A 12,667-nucleotide genomic window follows, 5' to 3' on the forward strand; every position below is an offset into this window, starting at 1 on the left:
TGTAAATGACAATTGTAGCTGAAACGGCTGATTTTTTATGGAATATCTACATAGGAGTACAGATGCACATTATCAGCAACCATCACTCCTGTGTACCAATTGCACGTTGTGTTCGCTAATCCAAATATATAATTTTAAAAGGCTAATTGATCATTGGAAAAGCCTTTTGCAATTATGTTAACACAGCTGAAAACTGTAGTGCTGATTAAATAAGCAATAAAACTGGCCTTCTTTAGACTAGTTGAGTATCTGGTGCATCAGCATTTATGGGTTTGATTACAGGCTCAAAACGGCCAGAAACAAAGAACTTTCTTCTGAAACTCATCTGTCTATTCTTGTTCTGAGAAATGAAGGCTATACCATGCGAGAAATTGACAAGAAACTGAAGATCTCGTACAACGCTGTGTACTACTCCCTTCACAGAACAGCGCAAACTGACTCTAACCAGAACAGAAAGAAGTGGGAGGCCCCGGTGCACAACTGAGCAAGAGGACAAGTACATTAGTGTGTCTAGTTTGAGAAACAGACGCCTCACAAGTCCTCAACTGGCAGCTTCATTAAATAGTACCCGCAAAACACCAGTCTCAACGTCAACAGTGACGAGGCGACTCCAGGATGCTGGCCTTCTAGGCAGAGTTCCTCTGTCCAGTGTCTGTGTTCTTTTGCCCATCTTAATCTTTATTTTTATTGGCCAGTCTGAGATATGGCTTTTTCTTTGCAACTCTGCCTAGAAAGCCAGCATCCCCGAGTCGCCTCTTCATTGTTGACGTTGACTGGTGTTTTGAGGGTACTATTTAATGAAGCTGCCAGTTGAGGACTTGTGAGGTATCTGTTTCTCAAACTAGACACTCTAATGTACTTGTTCTCTTGCTTCGTTGTGCACCGGGGACTCCCACTCTTTCTATTCTGGTTAGAGCCAGTTTACGCCATTGGAATACGGGAGTGATGGTTGCTGATTATGGGCCTCTGTACGCCTATGTAGATATTCCATTACAAATCAGCCTATCCAGCTACGATAGTCATTTACAACATTAACAATGTCTACACTGTATTTCTGATCAATTTTATGTTATTCTAATGGACAACAAAAAAAGTGCTTTTCTTTCAAAAACAAGGACATTTCTAAGTGACCCCAAACTTTTGAACGTCAGTGTATATTACTACTGTAAGCCCTATCGCACAAAGAATGGCAAAATAGGTGCACATCACTACAGTTCAACGTGGAAAATGCCTTGTATATACTGTTCCTGGAGAGCTACCCTCCTGTAGGTTTTAGATCCAACCCCAGTTGGAACTAACCTGGTACAACTTTTCAACCAGTTAAATGTTAGAATCAGGTGTGCCAGGACGGAATCTCTCAATGAACATGGTTGGAGCCATGCTGTAGAGTATAGTCAAACTATGGAGTGAAAACGTGAGAACTGTAAAGGCAACAATAAAACTCATTCAAACAAATGTCCTGCTAGCCAATGCAACAAGTCTTCGTGAAGAGAGGAATCCCTTCAGTATACATGATTGGAAACTGTTTGTGATACTCTCAGATCAATTAATTAATGAGTGAATGGGGGGTGGTTGGTTCCCAAACAACTTCAAAACTGCCTTACCTGACAGGAGTTCCTTTCCTGGCTCATTTCTCAATAATACAAGAGATCATTGAGACAATCTCTAAAATACTGATCAATTGCAGGCGATATTTATTGCCATCCTAAGCTTGCCTACATGGCAAACCTGTTTTTAAACGGAGAATGAGGGGAGTGGTGGAGCACTTCTCCTTGGCTGTACAGTAACTGCTATGAAGTATAAAGAGTATACTCTGAGATCCAGTATTAGTGCCCATGGGGGCTCTGGTGGGAACCAGCTGTTGCTGTGTGTTTGTCTTTCTATAGCATAGACAAAAAGACAGACAGACAGCAGACGGACAGCAAGGGAAGAATGAGTGAGGACAACTGCTGCGATAGGGGTTATGGAGTAGAGGCCGGGTGGTGGGGAGATACAGAAGGGCACTGGAAAGTATTGGGCTGTACAACGGATCCCGACCTGCGTCAGACAGGGATTCCTGACAGGAGAGGCTATCTTTCATGTTTGCGGCTCCTTCACATAGTGTAGTAACAGGCCCTGATGTGATGTCAGACATACCGTCATGCTGTCACAGTGGTGGTATTGGTCTGTTGTTTCCTACCCAGCATGCACCTGTGGTCATATGCAGATACACCTCTGTCGGCAAAGTGGAGAGGCGTCACTCCCATCCTCTCTCTGTCACCTGAGCTTGGTCCTCTGGCCCTGAAACAGTTGTACACAGAAAGACCTGCAGAGGAAAGAAGATAACTGACATGAACACAATAACTCCATTGGGGTTAACATCTAGTTGCCATTTAAAGGCCCGCTCTTCATTGTGCAGTAGTTAGAAACTATACTACCGTGGGAGCAGGTCAGGGCAAAAGCTGTGGAAGAATGTACTCCATAGTGATGACTGGTGTATCTTACACTTCAAAAAAGAGCATTTGGAGCCAATTTCAAAGACAAATAGTGTGAGGAGTTGAGCCAAACTTGAAAAGTTCTATATGGGATTTTATGGTTGCAACAGTATGCTAGATGTTTAAATTGTTATAGGGAGAAGAAAGAATGAGTCTGAGAACTATTAGAAATATAATAGTCTGAGGTATTGGATATAGAAATATTTGCTAAACATTATAAAGTTTCAAAGGAATGTACAAAACCAATGAAGAGAGAGGAATCAGCTAGCAGCTGTCCTCGTAGGGCTGTGTTACTTTTCATGGCCAACGCAAGTGGACCGGCCCAGGCAGCCACTGAACATCAGCCCCTGTCCTGCTGTCCCATCACCCCTTGCCCTCTTGCATATCACCTGGCCTAGAGCCAGGCATCCAGTATAAAAGGAATTCCAAGTACAGTTGGAGCTGCTATGTTTGTGCTCCCAAACAGTATTCCCTTTCATTCCCTCTCAGCAGACTGTTTATTTTGGTGCTCTTTTACACTGTGGGGCCTGACGGAGCTGGAAAGCGAAAACATCTCCCCAACTTCCAATCCTATGACATGACCGCTGGAAGCGACTTATTCTAGCTCAGCAAAAGAAAGAGAGAAAGGCCAATATTCCCCTTCCATTCCCCCTGATAGTAGCCTAATGCAGAACAAAACCTAATGAAACACAAAGCCACAAAACAGATACTAGATTACTGTGAGAAACCAGGACCTGAGAATTTTCTGAATTGAACATGACAACTGGGTAAAAAATATGCCAAGTGGGGAAACTAGTTGAAAAACAAGAATTTGAGTGATGTGTCTTTACTTGGTTGCGGGGTTGGAAATTAACACCGCCACACGCCAAATGCGGGTAGATTTTCTCATTGACAAGTAAGAATGTATATTAAAAACAAAAAAACAACATTTGAAATTAGAATAGGCATTGGTCTGAAACTGAAAAAGAAAGAAAATTCACATGAGTACCACAATGACTATTCCACCTATGCTCTACCAAGATCTTCCAGCATGCAGTTTTGACCTACAGTAGCTGTGTCAGTATTGTACCTCAAACTACACTAACGTTGAAAAGTTTGGGGTCACTTAATGAAATGAGTTGCAAAATGAATAGGAAATATAGTCAAGACAAGGTTATAAAAGCAAATAGGAAACCACTCACCCAGAGGTGGCGCTCCTAGTGGCCGGAGACTTTAATGCAGGGAAACTTAAATCAGTTCAACCTAATTTCTATGTTAAATGTGCAAAGGAAAATACATTGTAGTTCACCTTACTCCACACACAGAGACACATGCAAAGCTCTCCCTCGCCCTCCATTTGGTAAATCTGACCACAATTCTATCCTCCTGATTCCTGCTTACAAGCAAAAAATTAAAGCAGGAAGCACCAGTGACTCAGCCTATAAAAAGTGGTCAGATGAAACAGATGCTAAACTACAGGACTGTTTTGCTAGCACAGACTGAAAGATGTTCCGGGATTCTTCCGATGGCATTGAGGAGTACACCACATCAGCCACTGGCTTAATCAATAAGTGCGTGAAGGGCGTCGTCCCCACAGTGACTGTACGTACATACCCCAACCAGAAGCCATGGATTACAGGCAACATTCGCACTGAGCTAAAGGGTAGAGCTGCCGCTTTCAAAGTGCGGGACTCTAACCCGGAAGCTTATAAGAAATCCTGCTATGCCCTACGACGAACCATCAAACAGGCAAAGCTTCAATACAGGGCTATGATTGAATCGTACTACACCGGCTCCGACGCTCGTCTTATGTGGCAGGGCTTTCAAACTATTACAGACTACAAAGGGAAGCACAGCTGCGAGCATCCCAGTGACACAAGCCTACCAGATGAGCTAAATCACTTCTATGCTCGCTTCGAGGCAAGCAACACTGAGGCAGGCATGAGAGCATCAGCTGCTCCGGACGACTGTGTGATCACGCTCTACGTAGCCGATGTGAGTAAGACCTTTAAACAGGTCAACATTCACAAGACTTTTATTTATTTTATTTTTTTATTTATTTCACCTTTATTTAACCAGGTAGGCTAGTTGAGAACAAGTTCTCATTTGCAACTGCGACCTGGCCAAGATAAAGCATAGCAGTATGAGCAGACAACACAGAGTTACACATGGAGTAAACAATTAACAAGTCAATAACACAGTAGAAAACAAAGGGGGAGTCTATATACAATGTGTGCAAAAGGCATGAGGTAGGCGAATAATTACAATTTTGCAGATTAGCACTGGAGTGATAAATGATCAGATGGTCGTGTACAGGTAGAGATATTGGTGTGCAAAAGAGCAGAAAAATAAATAAGTAAAAACAGTATGGGGATGAGGTAGGTGAAAAATGGGTGGGCTATTTACCAATAGACTATGTACAGCTGCAGCGATCGGTTAGCTGCTCAGATAGCTGATGTTTGAAGTTGGTGAGGGAGATAAAAGTCTCCAACTTCAGCGATTTTTGCAATTCGTTCCAGTCACAGGCAGCAGAGTACTGGAACGAAAGGCGGCCAAATGAGGTGTTGGCTTTAGGGATGATCAGTGAGATACACCTGCTGGAGCGCGTGCTACGGATGGGTGTTGCCATCGTGACCAGTGAGCTGAGATAAGGCGGAGCTTTACCTAGCATGGACTTGTAGATGACCTGGAGCCAGTGGGTCTGGCGACGAATATGTAGCGAGGGCCAGCCGACTAGAGCATACAAGTCGCAGTGGTGGGTGGTATAAGGTGCTTTAGTGACAAAACGGATGGCACTGTGATAGACTGCATCCAGTTTGCTGAGTAGAGTGTTGGAAGCCATTTTGTAGATGACATCGCCGAAGTCGAGGATCGGTAGGATAGTCAGTTTTACTAGGGTAAGCTTGGCGGCGTGAGTGAAGGAGGCTTTGTTGCGGAATAGAAAGCCGACTCTTGATTTGATTTTCGATTGGAGATGTTTGATATGAGTCTGGAAGGAGAGTTTGCAGTCTAGCCAGACACCTAGGTACTTATAGATGTCCACATATTCTAGGTCGGAACCATCCAGGGTGGTGATGCTAGGCGGGGATGCGGGTGCAGGCAGCGATCGGTTGAAAAGCATGCATTTGGTTTTACTAGCGTTTAAGAGCAGTCGGAGGCCACGGAAGGAGTGTTGTATGGCATTGAAGCTTGTTTGGAGGTTAGATAGCACAGTGTCCAATGACGGGCCGAAAGTATATAGAATGGTGTCGTCTGCGTAGAGGTGGATCAGGGAATCGCCCGCAGCAAGAGCAACATCATTGATGTATACAGAGAAAAGAGTCGGCCCGAGAATTGAACCCTGTGGCACCCCCATAGAGACTGCCAGAGGACCGGACAGCATGCCCTCCGATTTGACACACTGAACTCTGTCTGCAAAGTAATTGGTGAACCAGGCAAGGCAGTCATCCGAAAAACCGAGGCTACTGAGTCTGCCGATAAGAATATGGTGATTGACAGAGTCGAAAGCCTTGGCAAGGTCGATGAAGACGGCTGCACAGTACTGTCTTTTATCAATGGCGGTTATGATATCGTTTAGTACCTTGAGTGTGGCTGAGGTGCACCCGTGACCGGCTCGGAAACCAGATTGCACAGCGGAGAAGGTACAGCGGAGAAGGTGGGATTCGAGATGGTCAGTGACCTGTTTGTTGACTTGGCTTTCGAAGACCTTAGATAGGCAGGGCAGGATGGATATAGGTCTGTAACAGTTTGGGTCCAGGGTGTCTCCCCCTTTGAAGAGGGGGATAACTGCGGCAGCTTTCCAATCCTTGGGGATCTCAGACGATATGAAAGAGAGGTTGAACAGGCTGGTAATAGGGGTTGCGACAATGGTGGCGGATAGTTTCAGAAATAGAGGGTCCAGATTGTCAAGCCCAGCTGATTTGTACGGGTCCAGGTTTTGCAGCTCTTTCAGAACATCTGCTATCTGGATTTGGGTAAAGGAGAACCTGGAGAGGCTTGGGCGAGGAGCAGCGGGGGGGGCGGGGCTGTTGGCCGAGGTTGAAGTAGCCAGGCGGAAGGCATAGCCAGCCGTAGAGAAATGCTCATTGAAGTTTTCGATAATCATGGATTTATCGGTGGTGACCGTGTTACCTAGCCTCAGTGCAGTGGGCAGCTGGGAGGAGGTGCTCTTGTTCTCCATTGACTTCACAGTGTCCCAGAACTTTTTGGAGTTGGAGCTACAGGATGCAAACTTCTGCCTGAAGAAGCTGGCCTTAGCTTTCCTGACTGACTGCGTGTATTGGTTCCGGACTTCCCTGAACAGTTGCATATCACGGGGACTATTCGATGCTATTGCAGTCCGCCACAGGATGTTTTTGTGCTGGTCGAGGGCAGTCAGGTCTGGGGTGAACCAAGGGCTGTATCTGTTCTTAGTTCTGCATTTTTTGACTGCGGGCCAGATGGATTTCCAGGACGTGTGCTGATCAAATGGCAGGTATATTCACTGAAATTTTCAATGTCCCTGATTGAGTCTGTAATACCAACATGTTTCAAGCAGACCACCATAGTCCCTGTACCCAAGAACACTAAGGCATCCTGCCTAAATGACCACAGACCCGTAGCACTCACGTCCGTAGCCATGAAGTGCTTTGAAAGGCTGGTAATAGCTCACATCAACACCATTATCCCGGAAACCCATACCACCCAAACAGATCCACAGATGATGCAATCTCTATTGCACCCCACACTGCCCTTTCCCACCTGGACAAAAGGAACACCTACGTGAGAATGCTATTCATTGACTACAGCTCAGCGTTCAATACCATGGTACCCTAAACGCTCATCACTAAGCTAAGGATCCTGGGACTAAACACCTCCCTCTGCAACTGGATCCTAGACTTCCTGACGGGTCGCAACCAGGTGGTGAGGGTAGGTAGCAACACATCTTCCACGCGGATCCTCAACACTGGAGCCCCTCAGGGGTGCGTGCTCAGTCCCCTCCTGTACTCCCTGTTCACCCACGACTGCGTGGCCAGGCATGACTCCAACACCATCATTAAGTTTGCAGACGACACAACAGCGGTAGGCCTGATCACTGACAATGATGAGACCGCCTATAGGGAGGAGGTCAGAGACCTGGCCGGGTGGTACCAGAATAACAACCTATCTCTCAAAGTAACCAAGACTAAGGAGATGATTGTGGACTACAGGAAAAGGAGGACCGAGGACGCCCCCCATTCTCATCGACGGGGCTAGAGTGGAGCAGGTTGAGAGCTTCAAGTTCCTTGGTGTCCACATCACCAACACTTGTTTTCAACTAGCTTACCTGATTAAATAAAGGTGAAAAAAATAGAATGGTCCAAACACACCAAGACAGTTGTGAAGAGGGCACGACAAAGCCTATTCCCCCTCAGGAAACTAAAACGATTTGGCATGAGTCCTCAGATCCTCAAAAGTTGCATGGTTGGTTGCATCACTGCCTGGTAAGGCAACTGCTCGGCCTCCGACCGCAAGGCACTACAGAGGGAAGTGCGTACGGCCCAGTACATCACTGGGGCTAAGCTTCCTGCCATCCAGGACCTCTACACCAGACAGGGTCAGAAGGAGGCCCTAAAAATTGTCAAAGACCCCAGACACCCCAGTCATAGACTGTTCTCTCTACTACCGCATGGCAAGCCGTACCGGAGCGCCAAGTCTAGGTCCAAAAGGCAGTTTTTACCCTCAAGCCATAAGACTTCTCCTGAACAGGTGTGGCAGATATGGCTACCTGGACTATTTGCATTGTGTGCCACCCCCAACCCCTCTTTTATGCTGCTGCTACTACTCTCTATTTATCATATATGCATAGTCATTTTACCTATACATTCATGTACCTACTACCTCAATCAGCCCGACTAAGTGGTGCCTGTATATAGCCTCGCTACTGTTATTTTTCACTGTATTTTTTACTGTTTTTATTTCTTTACTTATCTTTTGTTCACCTAATACCTTTTTTTAACTTAAAAATGTAACTGTTGGTTAGAGCCTGTAAGTAAACATTTCACTGTAAAGTGTTGTATTCGGAGCATGTGACAAATACATTTGATTTGAAATAATAATTGTGTCCTTCAAACTTTGCTTTCATCAAAGAATCCTCCATTTGCAGCAATTACAGCCTTGCAGACGTTTGACATTCTCATTGTCAATTTGTTGAGGTAATCTGAAGAGATTTGACGCCATGCTTCCTGAAGCACCTCCCACAAGTTGGATTGGCTTGATGGGCACTTCTTACGGTCAAGCTACTCCCACAACAGCTCAATAGGGTTAAGATCCAGTGACTGTGCTTTATACAGAATAATAGCTGACTGATTCTTCCCTAAATAGTTATTGCATAGTTTGGAGCTGTGCTTTGGGTCATTGTCCTATTGTAGGAGGAAATTTGCTTGAACTAAGCACCGTCCACAGGGTATGGCATGGCGTTGCCAAATGGAGTGATAGCCTTCCTTCTTCAAGATTCTTTTAACCCTGTACAAATATCCAACTTTATCATCTCCAAAGCCCCCCCAGACCATCACATTGCCTCCACCATGCTTGACAGATGGCGTCAAGCACTCCTCCAGCATCTTTTCATTTTTCTGCATCTCACAAATGTTCTTCTTGTGATCCAAACACCTCAAGAGATTAGATTTGTCTGTTCGTAACACTTTTTTCCAATCTTCCTTTGTCCAGTATCTGTGTTCTTTTGCCCATCTTAATCTTTTATTTTTATTGGCCAGTCTGAGATATGGCTTTTTCTTTGCAACTCTGCCTAGAAGGCCAGCATCCCAGAGTCGCCTCGTCACTGTTGACGTTGAGACTGGTGTTTTGGGGGTACTATTTAATGAAGCTGCCAGTTGAGGACATGTGAGGCGTCTGTTTCTCAAACTAGACACTAATGTACTTGTCCTCTTGCTCAGTTGTGCACTGGGGCCTCCCACTTCTATTTCTATTCTGGTTAGGGCCAGTTTGCGCTGTTCTGTGAAGGGAGTAGTACACAGAGTTGTACGAGATCTTCAGTTTCTTGGCAATTTATTTCATGGAATAGCCTTAATTTCTCAGAACAAGAATAGACTGACAGGTTTCAGAAGAAAGTTGTTTGTTTCTGGCCATTTTGAGCCTGTAATCAAACCCACAAATGCTGATGCTCCAGATACTAAACTAGTTTAGAAGGCCAGTTGTATTGCTTCTTTAATCAGAAAAAGTTTTCAGCTGTGCTAACAATTGTAAAAGGGTTTTCTAATGATCAATTAGCCTTTTAAATGATAAACTTGAATTAGCGAACACAACGTGCAATTGGAACACAGGATTGATGGTTGCTGATAATGGGCCTCTGTATGCCTATGTAGATATTCCATAAAAAAATCTGCCGTTTCCAGCTACAATAGTCATTTACAACATTAACAATGTCTACACTGTATTTCTGATCAATTTGATGTTATTTTAATGGACAAAAAAAAAATATTTCAAAAACAAGGACATTTCTAAGTGACCACAAATGGTAGTGTATGTTTAGGCAGGTTGCTAAGATTCAAACCTTCTCAAACAGCCTGATTCAAACTCTTAGAGGAGGTGCTTCCACAATAATGTGATTTGTAACGTATACAAGTATTGGATTCTTCACACACCACAGTAAGACATTTTCCCCCATTACACTACCTTTTCATGCGTTTTTTTATTTAATGAAAGCAAGCGTTGCTTTTATACTTACAAGCTGTTTTGTGTTGTAGTAATGCGGTGCATGCCTGTATTTCCTTAAACCTACGTGTCATTGAATACGTGTCATTGAAAACAAGTAATCATAACATCCTTTTCTGGTCAGTAGGTGACAAACATAACAACAGGGGTTGGTGTGTGCGACACAGTAGCTCAGATAGACAGAACCTGTCTGAATTCCTATTTTCTGTGACTGTTAGCTTACCTGTGCAATACTGACATAAGCTCAAAGCCACTTGTGTTTCAATCATGGTCCCTGTTTTATCAATTGCTGTGCTGAACAATGGACAGTTCATTACCACTGTCAAAATAATGTGTAGCTTTAAGTTATGTTTGCAATACGATGGTGACAACAATAATACACATTTACATAGGCCTGCATCTAAAAATACATAAAGCCAAATAGTATATGTATATATGCTGAACAAAAATATAAACACAACATGTAAAGTGTTGGTCCCTTGTTTCATGAGCTGAAAATAAAATCCCATACATTTTCCATACGCACAACAAACTTATTTCTCTCAAATTTGGTGTGCAAATTTGTTTACTTCCCTGTTAGTGAGTCTTTCTCCTTTCCCAAAATAATCCATCCACCTGACAGGTGTGGCATATCAGGAAGCTGATTAAACAGCATGATCATTACACAGGTGCATCTTGTGCTGGGGACAATAAAAGGCCACTCTAAAATGTGCAGTTTTGTCACAGAACAAAACGCCACAGATGTCTCAAGTTTTGAGGGAGTGTGCAATTGGCATACTGACTGCAGGAATGTTCACCAGAGCTGTTGCCATGGAATTGAATGTTCATTTCTCCACCATAAACTGCGTCCAACATAATTTTGCAGTACGTCCAACCAGCCTAACAATCGCAGACCACAAGTAACCACCCCAGCCCAGGACCTCCACTTCCGGCTTCTCCACCTGCGGGAATGTCTGAGACCAGCCACTCAGACAGCTGATAAAACTGAGGAGTACTTTGGTTTGTAATAAAGCCCTTTTGTGGGGAAAAACTAATTCTGATTGGCTGGGCCAGGCTCCCCAGTGGGTGGGCCTGGCTCCAAAGTGGGTGGGACTATGCCCTTCCAGGCTGAACCCCTTCCCAGTCATATGAAATCCATAGATTAGGGCCTAATACATTTATTTCAATTGACTGATTCCCTTATATTAACTGTAACTCAGTAAAATCATTAAAATTGATGCCTTTTGGGTTTATATTTTTGTTCAGATAGATACGGTATATATACAGTGCCAGTCAAAAGTTTGGACACACCTACTCATTCAAGGTTTATTTTTAATTTTTTACTATTTTCTACATTGTAGAATAATAGTGAAGACATCAAAATAAGAAATAACACATATGGAATCAGGTAGTAACCAAAAAAGTGTTAAATAAATCCAAACCACTGTGCCTTCGTGAGACGCAGAGTAAGTGAACAGATGATCTCCGTATGTGTGGTTCCCACCGTGAAGCATGGAGGAGGAGGTGTGATGGTGCTTTGCTGGTGACACTGTCTGTGATTTATTTCGAATTCAAGGCACACTTAACCAGCATGGCTACTACAGCATTCTGCAGCGATACTCCATCCCATCTTGTTTGTGCTTTGTGGGTCTATGATTTGTTTTTCAACAGGACAATGACCCAACACACCTCCAGGCTGTGTAAGGGCTATTTGACCAAGAAGGAGAGTGATGGATTGCTGCATCAGATGACCTGGCCTCCACAATCACCCAACCTCAACCCAATTGAGATAGTTTGGGATGAGTTGAACCACAGAGTGAAAGAAAAGCAGCAAACAAGTGCTCAGCATATGTGGGAACTCCTTCAAGACTGTTGGAAAAGCATTCTAGGTGAAGCTGGTTGAGAGAATGCCAAGAGTCTGTAAAGCTGTCATCAAGGCAAAGGGTGGCAACTTTGAAGAATCTCAAATATAAAATACATTTTGATTTGTTTAACACTTTTTTGGTTACTACATGATTCCATATGTGTTATTTTATAGTTTTGATGTCTTAACTATTATTCTATAATGTAGATAATAGTAAAAATAAATAAAAACCCTGGAATGAGTAGGCGTGTCCAAACTTTTGACTGGTACTGTACCTGCCATGGTGGCTGGTGGACCAACAAGTAAATTTCCGACCCTGCTTGGTTCACTTAGAATTGTCTTTAAGTGCAAAGTGCCAGCAAAGCAAAACTAACAAAAAAACCTGGCTAGCTAAGCAAAAAAAGAAGAAGCTATTGCTCTTGACATGATCGGTTTCTCAGTAAAATGACAAGTGCAGCATTCATTTCCTTCTCAAACAGAATGCAATAAATCTCCCTTCAGCTGCCTTCTGTGGCGCACCACCCACTTCAGGAGAGATAGATCTTACACATTTGGGGCCAATTAGTATAAATATTTTCATAAGCTTTGATAGGTCCTCATTTGTGGAGGATGCACAAGAGAGCGGTGGTTGAGAGAGAGAGAAGAGAAAGTGAGGAAGAGAGAGAAAGAGAGTGAGTGT

General features: G+C 43.8%; 1 protein-coding gene across 1 annotated transcript in view; it reads right to left on the reverse strand.

The window, feature by feature from the left end:
- LOC149972101 (uncharacterized) overlaps positions 1-12,667 on the reverse strand; it is a 76,946-nt gene that overhangs the window by 9,534 nt on the left and 54,745 nt on the right. The window contains exon 6 of the mRNA XM_090219311.1: positions 2,137-2,305. Within this exon, the coding sequence (XP_090075437.1) occupies positions 2,139-2,305 (167 nt within the window). The 3' untranslated portion in view covers positions 2,137-2,138. The remainder of the gene's footprint in view (positions 1-2,136; positions 2,306-12,667) is intronic.

This window comes from Oncorhynchus mykiss, chromosome 25 (genome assembly GCF_057628025.1).
Source record: "Oncorhynchus mykiss isolate SJ-2025 chromosome 25, ASM5762802v1, whole genome shotgun sequence".
Taxonomy (NCBI): Eukaryota; Metazoa; Chordata; class Actinopteri; order Salmoniformes; family Salmonidae; genus Oncorhynchus; species Oncorhynchus mykiss.